At 40.4% G+C, this 21173-nt stretch overlaps 1 protein-coding gene across 1 annotated transcript in view; it reads right to left on the bottom strand.

Moving 5' to 3' along the window:
- Window positions 1-21173, bottom strand: part of OSBPL10 (oxysterol binding protein like 10) — a 179568-nt gene that overhangs the window by 48514 nt on the left and 109881 nt on the right. Inside the window, exon 6 of the mRNA XM_074945619.1 lies at window positions 17098-17249. Coding sequence (XP_074801720.1) covers window positions 17098-17249 — 152 coding nt within the window. The remainder of the gene's footprint in view (window positions 1-17097; window positions 17250-21173) is intronic.

Here is a 21173-nt window from a genome sequence, read left to right as displayed (position 1 = left end):
AGTTCTTGTGCCAGAATTCCTTTCCATCACTATTGCATTTTGTGTTGCTGTTATTTCTATAAAGGTGGAGTGGCAAAAAGTCTACTGTGCACATTCCTGAACTCAGAAGTCTCCAGCTAAATCAAATCTGATCTGTTTCAACGCTGTGTATCCTTGTCTAGTTAACCTATCAATTCTATTTTGTTTTGACCCAACATGAATACCTATACTTCCCCACCCAGTATAATTTTGTACATTTCACAGCTTCTTTGCCATTAGTACCTGAAAAAGCAGAGGTTGTAAAATTAGGATATTGCTTAATCTAAACTCTAATATACAAAAATGCTTCTCAGTATTGTATGCCCTTAAGAACTCAATTCAAACATTTTTAATCAGAGTTGCCATCATACAAGGAGGACAAAAGACAGCAGCAGCAGCAAAGAGATAATAAAAATGATCAAAGAGAAAAGCCCTACAGGCTTGGAAGGAAGGAAGGAAGGAAGGAACGAAAGAAAGACGTTAGAGACGAACACCCATTTATCATGAAAGTGTATTTTATGCTGATCTAGACAAACAAGAAAATTAATACAATATCACGCAACAGGTATTTTGTAAAAATGTATTTTCTAAGATGACACAGCCACCAGCAAAGAAAACAAATCTCCTTCTAGATGCGGGCAGATTTGCTTTGAGAATCAAATTTTTTAAAAGTAGATGCCCATAAAAAACAGCAGCTGGCGTTCTTGGAATGGAAAACAGTTATTCAGACCATATAAAAGTAAACATAGTATATCAGTATAGCAAGGACATGTCTTACTTGAGTAAGACCTTGTCAGTGGTGGAATCCCCAAAGCTCTAACTTTTTTTTTTTTTTTAACCTGAGGAATACTAAAGAAGAAAACAGTAACTTGCTCAGTCTCCAGCGTGAACAGCAGTCATTTCTTATAAGGATGCACTTCCTTTAGCTAGTCACAAATCACTGCCTCCACAGATTTCATGACCCACAAGCAAGACCAGTAAAGAGCTTCATAAAGATCCAAGAAAAGATTTCTACCCTTTCTAGGTTAAGTTGAAACCTGCACTGGCACGTTCACAGGTTGCCTGTTATAATTCTAGAAAGTGCCCTAGAATAGCAAAAAGAAAAGGAGTACTAGTGGCACCTTAGAGACTAACCAATTTAGTTGAGCATAAGCTTTCGTGAGCTACATGCATCCAATGAAGTGAGCTGTAGCTCACGAAAGCTTATGCTCAAATAAATTGGTTAGTCTCTAAGGTGCCACTAGTACTCCTTTTCTTTTTGCGAATACAGACTAACACGGCTGCTACTCTGAAACCTAGAATAGCAAGCTCATCCTGCCTCTAATATCACAGGTGTAAAAACAAGAACGGAATTGAAACAACCGTCTTTGATGCTGAAGGTGTGAAAAGGTCTGGAGAAAGTGTGAGTACAAGAGAATTTGGACCTATGCAGTGCCTTTTATAGTGCAAATTTCACAAAGTGCTTTATAGTAAACTAGATGCAGATGAGACAGTGCAGTGTTTTAGGTAAGCACCGCAACCACTACAGTTCTCAGCAACAGGCTTGAGTAGCAGAACCCATTTTATTTCACGGGAAAGTGTTAGCCAGAACACTAGGGTTTCCTCATCAACTTTACATCTGGATAACCTCCAGAAATAGGCAGAAGGTACTTCTATTGTCTCATCTAAATTAAGCTCTTTGGATCAGGAATAGTCTTTCATACCTTTCTAAGCCTATTGGCAGTATTTTTCAGCCTTGATTTATTAGAATGGAGAGGTCTAATAGAAAGTTTATTTCCCATTTTGGATTAAATATTTTAAATTTGTTTTAAATAAAGCTATAATCTTTTTTTAAAAAGCTTTACTCTCTTGTACACTGCACTGCCTATCTCCCGTCCTTCGTGAGCAATTTGTCTCTCCCTTCTACTTGAATCTCCTCTTTCTCCCCACATGCTGCCTGAAACTGCCTCCCTTAGCCAGTCTGACAAGGGGGATGAGGAAATACCTTTTATTGTTTGTCGTGGTCCCTTATCCAGTGTGACAATCCATCGACTTCATGCTCCCTAAGCCTTACTTCTTTCAGCTAGCCTTACACCACTAACATCATTCTCAGCAATGCCATCAAGTCTAGCTCTTGATGTCCAACCTTAAACTCTTAAAATGTAACTCCCCAAAATGTAGCCCACCCTACAACTGAAACAAAAATAGAGCATTTACAGAAAAAAATCACAGCCTTTTCCTGTTGAAGTCCATGGCCCACCTCCTTTGTCTGCAATTTCTTGATGTGTGGGTCTATTTGGAATGTTCGCTTCCCGGGAAAGTTTACTTGAGGGAAGTAGAGTATGAATTATGGAGGAGAGACCCTAATAAATGCAAGATATCAAATGAACGAGGAGGGACAAAAGAGGCAATGATGGGTAGACTGAATGCAGTAAGAGGGGGAAGAAATACACCCAAAGGTTTTAAACTTTATTCAAGCCACCATTCATTCCACACGCAGAAAAAAGTTGGACAGACCACCTTAATTCTGGCATATCCTAACTTTTGAATGCTTGACTTTGCAACGTTAATGTTCTTTAAATGTAATTTTAAACGTTAATGTTCTTTAAATGTAATTTCCTAGTTGGATTTTTTTAAAGCAAACTGAAAAAAAATTCCATCATGTAACATTATACTGACACCAAACTGGTCATTGGCAAGGCTGGGTCTCCCTCAGCCAGGGAGTCTCCCCTCTCTCTTACCCACAAAAGAATGAGCCCGTGATGCCAGGAGTTCTCAGCAGACTCCCCTGCACTCTGCCGTATAGGAACAGATTCCTCGTGCACCAGGCTGCAATACCATTTGGCCTGGCAACCACTCCATCTGGATGGAGGGATGGCCAGGCCAAATTTGAGTGGCATTGTGACCCCATGCACAAGTCACAATGCCCCTTACTCAAATCCAGCCCGGTTGACTCTTCATCTGTACAGAGGGGCATCCAGGTAAAAATTTCAGTGGTGTCACAACCACACAGCCATATTGATTTCATACAGGACTCCTGCTTAGAAGTGGTCAGGTCATGGCCCCCTGGGGCTCTGTGGCCTGTGGAACTTTGAGTAAGTGCAAAAACTTTGGGGAGCTGGGGCTGTTGGAACTTCTCCCCTCTGCCCCCTCAGTTGGTGCCACTGGTCTCTTCCCTACCTCCATTCTCCTCACAATGCCATCCTCAGGCTTCTCATCCCAGCCCAAGTCTCCTTGCCTAAAATATCCTAGTCTCACCTCACACCCCTCCCCCAGCACCAACTCCCAGTCTCTTTGCCCAGATAGAGTTTTTCAAAGAAAGTCAACTGAATTTTGTAACGAGGAAAAAACAACATATTTTCCCCTTAGCTTCCCTCTCAGAAACATCAGAACTGTTTTGGCTGAAATTTAAAAAAAAAAAAAAAAATACAAAAACATAATGTGAGGAAGACATCTGGCATAAAAATTTCAGCCTAAACTGGTAAAGTTTGGCAAAACTATGAAAAGCTGAAAAGAGGGTCCGATAATGGGAAGTGATAGGAAATCTTAATAGGCAATGCTACCAACGCTGCCTATAATATACAGAGGAACATGGATGACAGCACAAAACATAAATCAATTAAGTTAATATACAACATTGAAATAAAGTTAGTGTTGGTATTTTTGCTCAATGGGTTTTAATTTATTTTTCAAACCTTACAGTATAGGTATTATTGGAGTCTTTATATTCTGTAACTTCTTACACTGACTGAATTCCACTTGCAACTATGGCATTTGGGGATGGGTACTGGTTCAAAATTGGGTTCAGATTTTTTTTAATGAAACTTCATGGCCTTTGTCATAAGTAAAGATATTATCCTCATAAAATATGTCATACATAGAGTTTAGGGGCACCAAATAAAATTTGAAGGCTTTGGCTTAAATTTGCTCTCAGTAAAAAAACATTTACATGAACAGGTTTACTATGGATTTTGTTTGCTAGCACAGTAACTGTTGCAGAAAGCTCTAAAATCAAGATTAGTTAGATTAGTGTAAGTCATTTTCTATCAATGCTCCTGCAGCAGTTTACGGTCATTTAATTCTACTTTTAGTGTAATTGTACATTTAATTCTTAAGTATACTTCACCTGGGAATTTCCAATTGATTATCTCAGATGTCATTTTTGGGATTGTCTGATAGTGAAAGGATTAACAAGTAGAATCTTTGCCCACAGATTAATTCAGCCATACAAGTCATTACAGCATATTACAGGCTAGGGGCATTTACTGCACTATGCAGCACAAAAAGGATTTACTCATGTATAATGGAAAAAGCAAAGTGCATTAAGAAATCCTCCAACGTCTGTGCTGCAGAGAGAAAAGCACCTCTCTCTGTAATACAGCACATGTTCCTCACAAACTTCCTGTTCTCGTTCCATTACTGGACACGTTAGCACCATATACTTATTGTTTAGCTGATCTCAGAGTATCAAATACAAAGATTTGTGTCAAGTGCAAAGCACTGAAAAGCATTCCAGAGCCTCGGACAAGTCCATCACCTAAAACATAGGTTTTTAATTCAACAGAATGTGTGTCCTTTGTATTTCTATTTCCTGTACCTTGATTAGTTGCTAAAAGATATAAGGAGTCACAATTTTAATATTGTTTTTAATCTATTATCTGTACTACACTAGCACCTAGAGGCCCCAGAAGAGACTGAAGCCCTGCTGTGTAAGAGAGTGTCTTCCCAAAATTGGTTACAGCCTAAACAGATAAGATAATTGTCAATGCCCTATAAAAAAAATGATACCATGCATATGGGCCAGCCACCTCTAATGGCTGCAAACACTGACTGCCTACAGTCCCTGCCACAATAAAAACCTGATTTGACAGAGAGGTGTGATTAATGCTAAAACCTCAGACCAGCAACAGGAAAGATGCCTAAACATGGATAATGGTTTCTCTTGGGGGCAAATGTTGCTGTGCACAAAATGTGGGGGAGGCCTGGGGGGTGCAGGAAGAAACAAAGACTGCACAGAGACTGTGCACTCAGAAGATGCTGGGATGATGTCCAAAGAATGTTTAGGATGGGTTTGACAGCGGCCAGTGGGTCCATCCCTACAGGGATCCATAGGCCTAAAACTAGGATTGCCATGCATCCGGTTTTTGACCGGAATGCCCTGTTGATAAAGGGACCCTGGAGGCTCCGGACAGCACCACTGACCAGGCTGCTAAAGTCCAGTTGGCGGTGCAGCAGGGCTAAGGCAGGCTCACTGCCTGCCCTGGCTCCGCATGGCTCCCAGAAGCCTAGGGGCCACAGGGACATGCCAGCCGCTTGCGGGAGCCACCTGAGGTAAGCGCCATCTGGACCCTGCACCCCTCACCCCCTCCCCCAGCCCTGATCCCCCTCTTGCACCCCGAACCCCTCAGCCCCAGCTCAGAGCCCGCACCCCCAGCCTGAGCCCTCCCCTCCCACCCCTACCCCTGGCCCCCTCACACACTCTGAATCCCTCTTTTCTAACCCCACCCTGGAGCCTGTGCCACCAACCAGAGCCCCTCACACCCCACAACCCTCTGCTCCAACCCAGAGCCCCCTCCCACACTCCGAACTCCTCGGTCCCAGCCACCCCAGCACGGAGCCCCCTGCTGCACCCCAAACCCCTGCCCCAGCCCGGTGAAAATGAGCAAGTGTGGGGGAAAGCAAGTGACAGAGGGAGGGGAGATGGAGTGGGGCGGGGCCTCAGAGAAGGGGCAAGGCAAGAGTGTTCAGTTTTCGGCAATCAGAAAGTTGGCAACCCTACCTCAAACAGTGCACGCACACAGCAGTCCTAGCTGTGCAGCAGAGTGGCTTTATAATTGCTCTAAACCAAGATGGAAGGCAGCGGGAGGAAAATTCCTTCCCTCTGAACTCCTTTTAGATCTCCTCCATAAAGCACATTTACTGTTGCATTTGGCCCACAGTGAAGTTTTGTCCCTTCCAAAGGACAATTCCACAGTAAGTGAAAGTTAACTGCAACCGGAATCGCAGTTTGCACATTGAAATAATTCAGGACTCTAGTCTGCTTGCTATACACAGATTTCCTATATCTTAGTTCACACTATGAATGCCAATATATTTAAATTCTAATACACATCAGTATCTTTTTTCAAAGGACAATCAACATTTTTAACTATTATATGAGGGATATAGTCTACGGTCCACTGGAGACTGAACAGAAACTAAATTAACTGCAAGTCCAGCTTGTATTTCTGCAAAAAAAGAGGTCTCAATGATAAAAGGAGTGCATTCTGGTTTATTTTCATGCCAGATTTATTTTACTCTGTTTTAGAAACATATAATAAATTGAAATAACATCTTTTCATTTCAGCCAAAGATCTTAAAGTTGTTTACCAACTAGTGCACAAAAGTCAACCCAGTTCAGGACAGGGAATGAAGACTGCCTCTTTCAGTACAAACCACAAGGTGACAGTTTAAGTAGGCAGAATGAAATTATCCGAAGTGGAATTTGGCTAGCACCTGTAGTCTTGCAACAACAAAAAAAGTGGTTAGGCGCAGAAAATATATGAACAGAGGCTGAAAAAACTCAAAGTGAACATAAGTACATAACAAACTGAAGATTCTGTTGTTCAATATTTAACCAGTACATCTAAAGGATCTCTTACCAGCCACAAACCCTCTGTAGCTAGCTGAATACAGTTGATACTGGGTATTTTGTTAGATAATGTGCTTCACTACATAGTCACATAAAAAGGATATCCTCGCTTCAAAAAACCACATCAAGAATAGAAAACGAGAAGATGAAATGGGCAAGTTAAAATCCAGGAGAATAATCCCTTTTGCAGAATTAAATATACCTACAACTAGCTCAGGCTGCACATGGGGAAAAAAGCGACATAGTAAACAACAGAAAACAAATAACCATCAGTAAGCTGTCTAACATAAGGATCTCCAGATATGCAATAATTTATTTTACTAGATGAAAGGAACACAGATTTACAATCCTCAAATTCTGGAGGCTGACAGGCTAAAAGGAAGAGCCTCAATCTAGTTACAAATTGGTACAAAATCTCAAGTCCAGAATTTAATACATCCCTCAAAAATGTTCAGTGGAGGCAGAGGATTTGGAACAAAGGGAACATTCTCATCCTATAAAACTTTTATAATCAATATTCTCTTCATGAATGTCTAAAATACAAGAACACAATCTGCACGTACCAGATCTTAATGCACGGCTAGAAGGTGCTTCTATGGTTGTAAGGGTGGTATAAGAACCTATATAGAACAGAAACCCCACTGTAAGTCTCAGATGGTTTGTGCAAAGGGCTCCATGCCCATTTTTCTATAAAATCCAAGCCCACAGTCAAACAAACAGATTGTTTGGCATTTAGGAAACACTATACCATACACCATCAATCCTTTATCCACATTAAGACGACACTGGGCTTCCTAAGCCTGCTAGACAATAAAGACAAATTAACACGGCCACTACCACGAGCCGAAGAGATTCAGCAGCTTGAGGATGTTTCCAGAAAAGAGCTGAAAGTGAAGTTGTGGTTTTATAATCTGTGAAAAGGGCTCCTCAGCAGCCTCTCCAGCATGACAACCAGCATCTTAGACTTTTTCAAATCACTGCTGAACACTGATATTGAGAGGTATACACATCGCACCCTTCACTTTGATCCAGGGATGGCTTTAACGGGGATCCTGGTTTCACCTGCACCCACAGAACTCATGAAACCAAGGGTGCAAAAACAGGCAAACATATACTTCTTAGGCATGTTCGGAGAGGGAGCCCGTCCTGCACTCACCCTGCAGTAGCAGCTCCTGTCCTATGCGGCTGGGCCTGGCTTCCCGCTCCAGGTATTGCTACCTGGCACATAGAGTCACAGTGCTACTCATATTTGGCCCAACCACCTCTCTGTCATGGTGGATGCCAGCTTGCAATGCCTAAAACAAGGAGCGTGGCCCTAGCTCAGCTACATGGTCAGTGCCTCCCCTTCACATTGGGCTGTGATTAGGGTTGTGATGCTGGGGGACAGGTGCTGCAGATGGTGGGTGACCCGTCAGCAGTTCAGTGCACCCACTGAATCAGGAGCTTATATCCGCCCCTGCACAGGATCTTAAATCTTCTTTCCTGCATATTACCATGATGGAAATCTGAGGGATAGTCAGCGGCAGATACACAGATTCTAGCAGTGCGCTAAGTATTTACACCACAAGAGAAGACAAAAAAACAGAACACTTTTGTGTTGCGGTTTTGTTTGTTTGGCAGGGGTGTCTACGATTCTATAAAGTAGCCAGCTGATTCCCTCAAGAGTAGTAATTTAAATGACTTGTTCTATTTTAAGCAAAAGGTCGATTCAGATTTAATTTACATTTAATGCTGAATGTCAGCCCAAAGTTCTCTCCCCTCCCCATGGGCATGCAATTTATCATAAAAGGCACAGAATTCTTTAACAAAACTTTAAGTATGGTCAGAGAGGAAACAAATTAATTTTAATAGCACAGTAGCACTGAAAGAGGAATCAGAGCTCTCTTTAAAGACTGTCAGAACGTAGAGATGTGTCTGTTCTGACAGGGATTAAAGTAACACCAATTACTAGACTAACTGTGCCTTTAGAGACTGTGATCTCTTAGTACATAAAGAATTTTTTGTTCCTTCAGAAGAAGGAGCTTAAAGAGAAATCAGCCTCCTTCAAATGACACCTGTGGATTCCCAAAGGGTTCTGTACCTCCCCCTTCTCTTCAATATCTAGGAGACCATTCAGATAGAAGATAAATTATGGACTCCAAGTCATCAATATGCTGATGATACCCAACTGTGTATCTGGTTCTCCACTGTGGTTCTATTAAGGCTGTGCCTAGACTAGGAAAATAGAGAATGCATTTTTAAAATTGACCTAATACATTTTAGCTCTCACATTTTTAAGCATTAGTGTAGTTAGGGCTTAGGCCATTTTAAAAATGCGTTGGATGACTGTGGTCAAGCCTATCCTCTCCCCATCTATCTCACACGATTGCCATGTTTCAGCCTGGGCCCTATTTTCTCCACTTCCACTGGCACTTTATTGTCTTAGTCCTCATCTTCAAAGCAGCAAGTTAATAAGGGCCCAGATACATTAAAGAACACAGCTACGTCTACAAGCCACCAAGACAACTGTGCTACTCTGGAACAAAACAAAACCCAGAATAAAGCACATGAAAGCTGAGGACAAAGCACTCTGAGTTGAGGGGACCCAGCTTCCAGACGAGTTTAGATTAATCCAGAATGTGACCGCCTTTAGGAAACACTAAAATTTCCTGCTTAATAACACTTTTCCACCATATCCAGACTGACATACACAGAATCAACTGCTTCCCTCCTCCTCCACCCACCAAACCTCCTCTCCTCTTCCCCCGGCCCTGAAAAGTATTAGTATTCATTTGTTTCCCATGCAGTAACTCTGCGGGTGATCTTTGTGTTGTTTAGCCCGGTATGCTTGCAAGAAATCAGAAGTGAAGGTTACCCAGAATCGCCCTTCCAGTTTAGCCATTTGCAAACTCTCTTTCAAACTTCTGTTAAACCGTTCGATTTCCCCATTGGCTTGAGGGTAATATAGGGATGACCTTCTGTGTAAAATGTTCCCCTCTGCTAGAAGTGTTTCAAACTCCAGGGAAGTAAATGGACTACCATTATCTAAAGCCAGTTCTTTGGGGTTACCTTCCCTGCTAAAAACTGAAGAAAAGAACTTAATTACTGTAGCAGAAGAGATTTGCGATGTAAACGCTACCTCAGGCCATTTACTGAAATAGTCTATTAAAGTGATGGCATAACGGCAGTCAATTGGAGCAGTATCAAAGGGTCGTACAATGTCAATCGCCACTTTTTCCCCATGCAGATTCAGGAAGAGGAACAGGCTGTAATGGAGGGGTACATGTCACTGCTGTCTTATCATGCATTTGGCAAGTGACACAGGATTTTATGAGTGCTTCAGTTTGAGAGTCCATCCCTGGCCACCAATACAGATTCCGTAGTCGTCGTTTGGTTCGGACAATTCCTTGAGTATCATGTGCCAGGTGTATGAGTTTTTACTGTAATTCTTCTGGCACAAGTAGCCGGTGTGTACCTCGTAGCACACAGCCATCATGCAAAGAAAGTTCATCCCGAACTCTAAAATAAGGCAGCAAAACTGGGTCAAGGTTTTTAGGGTTACTGGGCCATCTCTGTCAGAAATTCCCGTAGTTTTTGTTGAATTGGACACGCTGAACAAGCAGCTTGAAATTGTTCTCTTGCAACTTCAGTAAGAGCGCTTGTAATAAGCACAACTACTACATCCTCATCCTCCGGTGGACTATCTGGTGAAGGGAAAGTCAGGTGAGAAAGGCAATCAGCTACCACATTTTGGTTTCCAGGCTTATATTCCAGTTCATAATTGAAAGACCACAGTCTTGCAGACCATGTAGCAATATGATATCCTGCTCTTCCCAGTCCTTTCGTGGTGAGCAACGTTGTCAAAGGGCCGTGTTCTGTGCACAACTTGAATGTGCAGCCCTACAGGTAAGTTCTCCATTTTTCAGTAGCCCAGACAAAAGCAAGTGCTTCTTTTTCAACTGTAGAATATTTTCTCTCTGCATTACTTAGTGTCCTTGAAGCAATGCAACAGTCCTCTCTGTGTTGTCCTCATGAAGTTGTGTGAGGACAGCCCCGAGTCCATAATCAGAAGCAACAGCAGCCACAATTGTGGGCAATGCAGGACTGAATAGTGCAAGTACTGGACTATATACAATCAAGTTTTTCACCGTTTCAAAACTAGCTTGTGCATCCGTTGTCCACACTAAGGTTGAACTTCTCTATAGTAATTCTCATAATGGTTCAATGACAGAAGCATAATTGGGAATGAATTTTACATACCAGGAGGTAAGACCCAAGAAGGAACATAAGGTTTGCAAATCTGTTGGAGGACGAGCATTTGAAATTGCCAGGATATGATCTGGATCAGGTATTAGTCCAGCCTGTGAAATTGCATGCCCCAGAAAGGAGAGTTCAGTTTGTCTAAATTTGCATTTGGACCTATTGAGCTGGAGGCCTGCTTTGCTGATGCAGTTTAGTACAGACTGCAGGTTATTGTTATGCTCCTCTGAAGTATTTCCAAACACGATAATATCATCCAGATAGCACTGCACTCCATGTTGATTCTTCAGAATCAATTACATCGTTTTTTGGAAGGCACTTGGGGCAGATGTGAGACCGTATGGAACACGTCTAAAACGAAATAGTCCCTCACATGTAATAAATGCTGTGAGGTCTCTGCTATCCTCATGCAACATAACCTGGTGGTATGCGCTCTGCAAATCAAGAGTAGAAAACATCTTTGCTCCACAGAGTTCTGCAAATACTTTTTCTATGTGAAGAAGAGGATGGCTGTCAATCACAATAGCTTTATTTGGCTCCCTTCTGCGTCACTACTATAGGTGAAACCCATTCCGAGGAGTCAATCCCTTCAATAATGTCCTTTTTAACAAGTTTTCTGAGTTCCTCTGAAACAGCTTCCCTGACTGAAAATGGTAAGCAACATAACTTCTGTCGTACAGGCATCACATGATTCCGCATTTTAACTTTATGCAGAAACCCATAAGCACAGCCGAGTTTCTCCTCAACCTGGTGTTGGGTCCCAGCTGAAACCGGTATGCGTACTGCAAGAGTGCTTTGCTGAGGAAGATCAATTCGTCTATTAACTACCCTGAGATTTAAAGCAGCCAATAAATCTCTGCCAAGGATAGGAGTGCCTTTGTGGACAATGTAGAACTCTGCAGTTACACAGCAACCACCAAAAGTAACTATTGCTCGCAGGCAGCCATGTACTGGAATATGGTTTGTCAAATAGCACACCAAGTGAAGTTTCGGTTCAGTAAGAGGCACATCTTTAAAGTAATGCAAATAGATGGAATCAGGTAATATAGATACTGCTGAGCCAGTGTCCAACATTAGCTGAATAGAGTGTGATTTGCCTGAGGGTATGGTGGAAACGTTTACAGTGCACTTTATTTGTTATGGAATATGTGCATTAGTGATTTTGTCCACGCTCAACACAGTAACATCTGGTATTGTAACTGCATGCACCTGTTGATTGAACTGGCTGCTGCAACATACTTCAGCAAAATGCCCAATCTTTTTGCAATGATTGCACTGAGCTACTTTTGCTGGACATCCTGTGTAGCTTGCAAGGTGTTGTGGGGATCCACAGTGAAAGCATGCTTTTACTGTATTTTGACTTTGCTGATTCGGTGGTTTTTCATTAGTTTTCCTTTTGTAATTGTTTGTCTGCAGCGATAATGAACTTTTCTGCAAAGGAGTCACAGCCTGGACTGTGCCTCCTGTATCCATGCTCATTATTTTGGCTTCAGCTGTAGCTGACTCAATCTGAGTAGCAATGGTTATTGCTTTTTCTAGTGTAAGTTGTGATTCTAGAAGTAAGCATTCTCTTTCACGAAGCATGGTTGTTTTCTCAATGAGCTGTCTCTAATCATCTCATTTGCCATACTCCCAAAGTCACAAGTTACAATCAGACTCCTCAGGGAAGCAATATACTTCATTACTATATACAATATATTGCATTATAGTCTCCCCTGTTTCTGCTCACGCTGGCAAAATCTGTAGCGATTAACTACTACATTCACCTTTGGCACAAAAAAGTTCTTTAATGCAGTGAGTGCAGTCTCATATTTATCATCTGCAAGGGGAAAAGCATAAAATATACGTTGCCCTTCTGCTCCAAGGCAGTGGATTAGCAGAGCACGTTTTCTTACTTCAGAAATCTCTGTAGCACTGACTGCAAGCAGATAATTCTCAAACATATGGATCCAGGCAGCAAAAGCAATTGGAGGCTCACCTGGGCTTTGTAAAAAGGGTGCAGGTGCGTTCAGAGGCAGAAGATCCATCCTTATCACCAAAATGTTGTAGCAACCAGGCAAGGTACTAACAAACTTCAACAGGACTTTATTTTTAAAGTGGAAACCTCTTTACCAAGTTGCTGCTGCTGCACCCTCAGTAGCTCTCACTCAGCCTCTTCAACTCCTCCCCACTTCTTCCTGTTTCCTGTCCTTTCAGACTCCCAACACCCAGTGCTCCCTGTTCTAATAATTACAAGCAGCATGTAAACACCACACTCTGCTACAACAAAGACAGCTCCAGCCAGCACAGGGAATGCAAAGTTAACCCTTATATTCAGAGTTGGACTCCCACTACTGAAGACAGATATCAGTGATTATGTAGACAACAAAAGCTAAAAAAATAATCACAGCATAGTTGCATTTGGCTGCTGCTTTATGAGAGAACTAGCAGGAAAAACATCTGCCAGGTGATGAGACAAAAAGACAGGAGGGAAAGATGTTATTTTCAAGCTTATGAGGGGATATTACTTCAAGTGGAAAGTAAATAAAATAATTAAAATCTATTGTTAAAAAGGGACAGCATCTTTAAACTAGTAGCATTAGTTCAACTGCTGAAATATCTTAATATGCTGAAATGTACAGGGAAAGTCACAAAAGCAGTACAGACTACGCTACATACACAGCTTTTATCTTGTGCAAAACCAGACATTTTGTTTTATAACTGGGTAGAAAAAGGACTCTCTCTATTTAAAATGGAATTGGCATTTAGAACTCAGACATCAGAATGGTTAAAACTACTTGCAAAATGATGCCCAGAGATTATGAATTACATCTGTTGCAGAGCCCAAGCCTCCACATACAAAACAGCAACATTCCTATAGTTCACTTTACCAATGTATTTTATGAATGATTAATAAATGCAAGACACCTGCAATTTTTAAAATACATCAAAACAAAATGTGGGGAGGAGGAAGAGCATAATGGACATGGAGTCTATCAAGTGGAAACAGATGAGGGGAATAAAATACCTTAGCCATTATGTGGTTCCACCCCACAGGTATAAAGTCCCTTGGGCAGAGTCAGGTGGGGTTTGGGGCAATGACAACACATTAAAGAGTCTGTAAGTGATAAACTGCAATCCATAATTTCATTACTCCTTAGGTCAGACTATTAATGCTCAGCATGTATTATCAAATTATATATTGATATCCAAGCTGCAGTGGCTTAAAATTCACTTTGTTACATCAGCAGTCATGGAAGATACTGTAATAAAAAAAGGGCGGAAGGGGGAAGCAAGAAATCAAAAAGCACAGAGTAATTATTTTTCCTCTTTAAAAATAAAAAGTTTTATCGCTTAAGCATTTTCCCCCATCAAGATGAAATTGTTGTGTGCATGCTGAAGATGGAAGGGCTATGAAAAGAAGGAATGACAAATAGGTTTGAAGGACAAAATTGGCCCGAACTCTCACTCTTCTAGCAAGAAATTTCTAATTGACAGCTATTCTTACCAGTTTTCTCTAGTACTAAACAAGTCAAAAGTCCAATGCAACAATTTACAATTTATCCAGGAGCAAGGAATACTCATGGCAATACATTTTCTCCCTTTTTTAAAAAAAAAAATACTTCGCTTAAGAGAACTGTCATGTACTTATCTGAAAAATAAATTATGCAATTTCTAACTAAAGTGAATTTACATCATATGCTCATCTAGGTCCATTGACCGCACTGCTGGATAAAATTTGAATGACATAATCCTCTTCCAATCCTTCTCTTACCCTCCTATTAATAAAAAAAAAAAGCAGAGAGAAACTCTATAGTAAACTAGCAATTCAGGTTTAGCCAATGCCATTTTAAATTATGCTAAATTCAGGATGGTAGGCAAATGCTGAAAATATTGATTAACTAATGGGTAAGTCAGAGACCACTGCGTATTTCATTAAAGGAAAATATACTGTCAAGTTTAATCAGTTCCAATACCAGCAGATTATTAGCCTGTGAAGTATGCCCACAGTATGGAGTGAGGCAGGCACACAAAATACCCAAATCCTCCACTCTGCCAGGAGTCCTCCGGCACTCAGCTGTTCTGTCCTTGAAGAAGACAGTGCTTCTGGGGAGGGTTGGCTGGGGCAACTAACTGTTTGGGTGCATCCCCCAAGGACACTCAAATAGAGCCCCTTGCAGAGATCAGAGCTGTCCCCTAAAAGAACTTCCCTATATGCTCTCCTTTAAGAGAATCCCACAGGGACACAGTAGCTAAGTTGGTGCAGGAAGATGCAAGTGTGTCACTTGGAGTACATTTTGCTCGCAATCTTTTCCAACTACACAGATGGGAAAAAAGTCTCACACACACACACACAAAAAAATCACAGAACTCTTCAGTGAATCAGGACAATCATTTGCATTTGAGAACCACAAGGTCAAACAGCAACTGGAGATATCAAACAAAACCTAGGGCCCAAAACAGAATGTCTGTTCATATGCTCAAATGAAACCAGAATTTACTTTAGTTTCTGTCTGCTAAAGACAGAAAGCAAGTGGAATGTCAATCTGGCTCTTGCTTTTATAGCTGGAATAACAACTGCAAAATTGAAAAGCTTCCTGCCTCCATCTGCTAATGTTACTCAGTGTCTGGACTGAGATAGGAGAAATATATTTAAAGAAACTGTCAAGGCTGCAAAGCCAACAGTTAGACCTTGTAGCTGTCTGGATAGGTAGACATATGTACTTCACCATCCCTTGACTTACCGTAGCTTGTCTGATCTGCTTTTGGAATTGAAAACGTATCACAATCATCTATGAAGTGTGTTCTTATGACTAATGCATTCACATATATCACAATATATAAAATTATTGTAATACATCACACTGCCCTAGTGCTTCACGCAAGCAATAGTCTTGTAATTTCCAGCACTTCTGGTTCTTAAACAATAGAGCAGAGAGGCAGAAATGAAGGATGATGGAACATGCATGCTGCAGATAAGAACAACCCCCGTATCTTGGGGTGTGATGGTGAACTGATTGTCCAGCAGAGAAGTTGGGATTTTACTAGTATTTTAGCCTTTACTTTTGGAAATGTATTTTACAGGAATACACTGAGGACAATGCATCAGAAAATGAGCTATATAATGTGTGCTTCGGGTGTAACAAGTATCTTTGTAAGGTACATCATTATGGGTATAAGAAATCCCTCTGTCAAGTACTTTGCAAGGAACTTACTCTAAAAGAGAAACACATTTTTATACAAGTCCTAGGACACAGTTGGCAAGCAAATGCTCCATCAATAAACTGATATCTTCTAACAGAGATCAAGCACTCCTGAAGATGTCTTTGGACCCAATCCTAGCAGGTGCAGAGTACCCTCAACTTCCTCTAGCAGGATTGGTCCCTTTATCTGGAGGATAATTTTCAACTGGAATTAAGTTGGATTCCCCACACAAAGGTGAGCAGCTCCTTACATCCACATAAATATATCAAAACCACATTAGAGTTAGAAATAAGTTTACAAGTGAGTCTATCACTTGCCTTAAAGTGTTCACCATGCGAACCAGCACGTCTACAGCAGGCATGGGTACTAAATGCTGCTATTAGACAATTTGCCAATTGCTACCATGGTACACTGTTTTATAGCAATGACTACCTAATAGTGCACACTGACAATCTCCTAATATCTTGACAACTTTTATACTGTGTCCTGCCAATTCAGAGAGACCAATATTAGATAGTTTCAAATCTACAAATCATTGATGCAGACATCTCAAGAACTGTTGCAGTGTGCTGTGTTAGTGTGAAGTAAGGAGTCCCTATTCCATGAAACATTACAATATATACAGCAACTACTCAAATCAGGTCACAATGGGCACCACTAGAATGGACTCCTTATAATTCTTCCTTGAAAATCAAAACAGCTCCAGGCTGAACAAAAGCACATGTAGTACATCAATTCGTAAATTTATCTGAAGTAATCCCACACATGCAGTAAAACACACAGTAAGTGCCATACATAAATATATCGGTCTAGGATTTTATACTGCATTTTTCACCGTACTCCACCATCCATCTTCGCTGTTTAACTTTACTTACTAATTAAGCCATTTAAAATAAAAAATATTTTTAAAAGTGAAAAGGAGCAGTTTAATATGAATAAAATACCTGTCAAACACAATTTGGCAAGAATGGGCAAGCTACAAGCATGGCAGGGCTTTCTAACCTAAATGAAAAAGAAAACTATATACACAGGTCTACTGTGTTTACCTCAGTATTTGGTGGTAGTGTTTGCCCATCTTGAGGTGCAGCTGGTACTACTGCCCACGTTATAGTGGCACTAGCAGATGATAAAGAGCTGAGAGCACTGTTTTTCAGTTCTGTGGAATGTGACTTTGGCCCATGCCATCCCAGGATGTTTTCTGAAACAGAAAACTAGAGTTAGCCACAAGACTCATGTTCTAGACAGGATTTTAATCTCAGTGTCCTAAATTCTATATATGAATTGCTACTTGTAGTCACAGTCATCTCCCCCACCCCTCTACGCACACACACCTTTGCCACGGTAACTAAAAGATGCTTATATCCTGCATTTAGCAACAATTTATCTGCAATAAATTCCCTTTCTGGGGTGGATAGCTAACATTTACCAAGAAAATTACAAAAGCTATTCAAGCCAGGAATCAATATGGCATAATTAATATAACAACAGGAAATTCACAGTATTTTGCTTTTTACTTTCAGCAAATACTTTGAAGTTCATTTTGTTTTCTCCTCTTCCCACTAACTGTGACATTGCAGCTTACATTTTACCTAATCATCACAACTACACAAAAACATTACAGAACTCTGTAGCAAAGGTCCAAATTATATTTCATGCTCAAATTATCAAATATATTTCAGTTAAGGTCACACGTTATACATGAAAATAATGTGCAATTTAGTACAACTTTCCTAATAAAAATCAAAAACTGTCAATAGTTGTCCGTGCCAATATTATTTAAAAATCTTATAATGGCCCTGAAATAAATATGTAGATTTTCTCCTCATACTAGAAATATGAGTCAGTATCACAATAAAGGGAATGCTTGATTATTCATCTTCTGAATCAAGTCCCAACCCAAAGACGAGTTCAGACAGCATCCATGACTTTTTTCCCCACTCCTCCTGTCTAGGCTGACCAGATAGCAAGTGTGAAAAAATCTGGACAGGGGTGGAGGGTAATAGGAACCTATATAAGAAAAAGCCCCAAATATCAGGACTGTCTCTATAAAATCGGGACATCTGATCACCCTACTTCTGTCTGAAGCCTCTATTTTAGCCCACTACATGTCATTTTGTTTCCCCTCTGTTCTGTTAGAGGTCTTTCTGCATTGGTTAGGAAACCACTTTAGCACCTCTATCAAGACCTGTGTTAGAATGCTGTTCACACTAGAAAGATGTAAACTAAAGATGAGCCTGAACCATAAGCCTCTATCAGCACATTCCTGCCCCCTGGGGATATTTGAACTCTCTGGCTCTGGCGAACCTTCAGGGATAACAGGTTCCTGGAGAGTAGCAAAAGCCTAAAGGACAATCTTTGTACCAGTTTACTCTCCAGTTTGTGGGATGGGTTACGTTGCTGTCACCCACCTCTCCACCCCAAAAAATACATCAGCACTAAAAAAAGCTTGCTAGGCCTTAATCGCTGCATTTAGTTTTAGTTATTAGAATTACCAATAACAGCAGAAAATATCTAGATACAGACCACAAAATGACTAATTGCATGAGGGGCATGTGGAGATGGAAAGGGGTTAGTACAGGAGGGGGATGATTACAAGCTTTTTGAGACGGACTTTTTTGTGCATGTGTTTGTGAGCTCCAAACACTACCATAATACAAGCGATAAAATAAATATCAGATTATGATTATTGTTCAATGAGGTAATTCCTATGCTGCTGTTAATTTAACCTATTATAATGTAATTACATATTTACAATGCATTTTGTAACTAGAATATTTCTAATGTGTTTTAAATTATTAAATTTAACAAGTAGGAAGAATAAACTGTGTGTGTTTAACCAAAAAGAAGCTGTCATCTGTTCTAAAGATAAGAAGGAATGTGGACTTAAAAATAATACAGAGAGCAGAACTTTTAAAATGATTAATTACCCTTCCCACCCATCCCTGGGAATTACTTACGTAAAAATGGTATCCCACTACCCTTTAATTCAGCATGAATGGCCACTGAGATGGGATCTAACACCCCAGTTCCTAGGAATCTTTTTGAAAAAAAATCTTAAAAGCTGTGTAAATACAGAAATCAATGTTGAGGTTGATTTGAAGCTACTATGACAACCTAGCAGGTTATCTCCACACCCCAACCTAATTACACAATGGTTTATTCCGAGCAAGCCCTTAGTTCTGTTTTTCTCTTGACTACACATACTTACAATCATCACAGTATGACAGTAGAAGTTATTTTAATGAGGCATATAGTCCCTAGTACATATAATATAGTCAAAACTAAGGGCTGTTCTCTTTTGCTTTGGGGATGTGGGGGTTTCATATATTTTAAAAATTTGTCAGTGAAGAAGTGTTCCATCCAGTTTAAGATTCCAAATCAGTACTGGAATATATACCTAGATTTAGAAAAAAAAATTACCAAAAGGTAAATTGAACAGTATGGTTCAATACAAAACATTAAAAAGCAATTTCTCTTGCACTTACTTGCCCAGTGAGGCCATGAAGTTTCCATGTTTCCCCAGCAACATTTCAGTGACATCACAAAGCTATATAAGTCTCCTTGCTCACATTAGGAGTCTGTGATGTCATCCACTGCAGAAGAAAGCCAGAAACTAACCAAGGCCTCAATAGGCAAATTAAGCATGAATTTATTTTCAAAGATCTTTAGATATAAATGTAAAAAGCTTGTGTTTTATTCTAAATGCACACAATAAGACAACATATCCATTGGCCTGGGGCAAGAGTAGTGTTCTTTATTGCTATTGCTGTATTGTTGGATCTTTCCTGGGGACTGCACTTTGATACGGTGGGCAGGCTTATGAAGTCCAAAGACCTTACGAGTTATGCTGGTGGGAGTTTTCACTCCTTGTAGGATGGGGACCAGACAAGAAACAGTCCATTGGTTCTCCAGTTTGGGGGTTGAGTGACAGGCCAGTAACCTATCCTCATGAAAAAAAACTTAAGTTATAGAAATGCAACCATGTCAGTAAGTAGGCAGAGCCTTTTTTGTGCAGCTATCCTAAGCAATACTTGGCAGCTCAGGATAGATTCAGATGCTGCTGGAGATCTGAGTTCAGTTTGTGATCCTGGTCCTATTTTTGCTTACACTTTAAGTGATGTGGAGACAAAGCAAGGGACAATCCCACTGCTCCAAAGTGCGCTCTCACAGTCTAAAAGAACAACACTGAAGGGCCCTGGAGACCTGCCTGGGATATCCACAGAGTTCTGTGGGAGATGCATGTCTTCAGAGTTAAAGGATAAAACTGCATGAAAAAAGTTCAACTAAAAAGTTATCAAGTCCTCTTGAGGGAATTAATGTGATTGTAGCATTGAGCCTGTTCTTTTAATCATCTCCCAAAAGAATAGTATAGCTTTCAGAGCAAAAAGGCCATGAACATGAACAATTTGGCTAAGATTTGACAAAGTTTGTGTGAGGAAGACTTGAAATTTTGTTCTAAAATAAACATGAAGTTAAAATGAACTCAAAATGAACTCAAAATAGTTATATATTTTGGCTAGCAACACAAGACCAGTTTTGTGTAACTGATGTGCCACGTGTGCATGTCTCTATTTTTAATAGGTGATAGGTGACTAATAGTGTATATATGTGTTGTCCCTCTCTCCTTCCCATATGAATAGCTATTATTTGTTGTTACCCAATAATGAAAGAATATAGCAGAACTGTCTGATCCTTTTCTAAATGGGACCGGGGGAGGAGGGGGTGTGCAGTCGAAGAGAAAGTAAATCAGCCAATCAACCCCCTAGCCTATCCACTCTCCCCTCTCTTATTTGCATACTGCAGTCCTGTTGACCATTGTATTTACAAACTACAGACTTTTTTTTTTTTAATAGCAAGTGAACATGAGAGAAAAAAGTGTCATCTGAATGACACTGCACTTGTGCAGTTTGGATCAGAACTGCAGAACTAGTTGTCTGTACAAATGGACAAATGAATATTTTATGGGTATTTTATTTTTAATACATAAAATCTACTTTATTTTTAACTACATTTTTTTTGCTTCAATATAAAGACACATGGTGTCAGGCCAGAACTCACCATCTGCTCCCCTTTTTCCTTCCAAGGTCTTAAATTCTTTTACTGAAATAAAATCTATGGGAAC

The sequence above is a fragment of the Natator depressus genome, chromosome 2, assembly GCF_965152275.1.
Source record: "Natator depressus isolate rNatDep1 chromosome 2, rNatDep2.hap1, whole genome shotgun sequence".
NCBI classification, from domain to species: domain Eukaryota; kingdom Metazoa; phylum Chordata; order Testudines; family Cheloniidae; genus Natator; species Natator depressus.
This window is presented reverse-complemented; position numbering and strand designations above follow the sequence as displayed.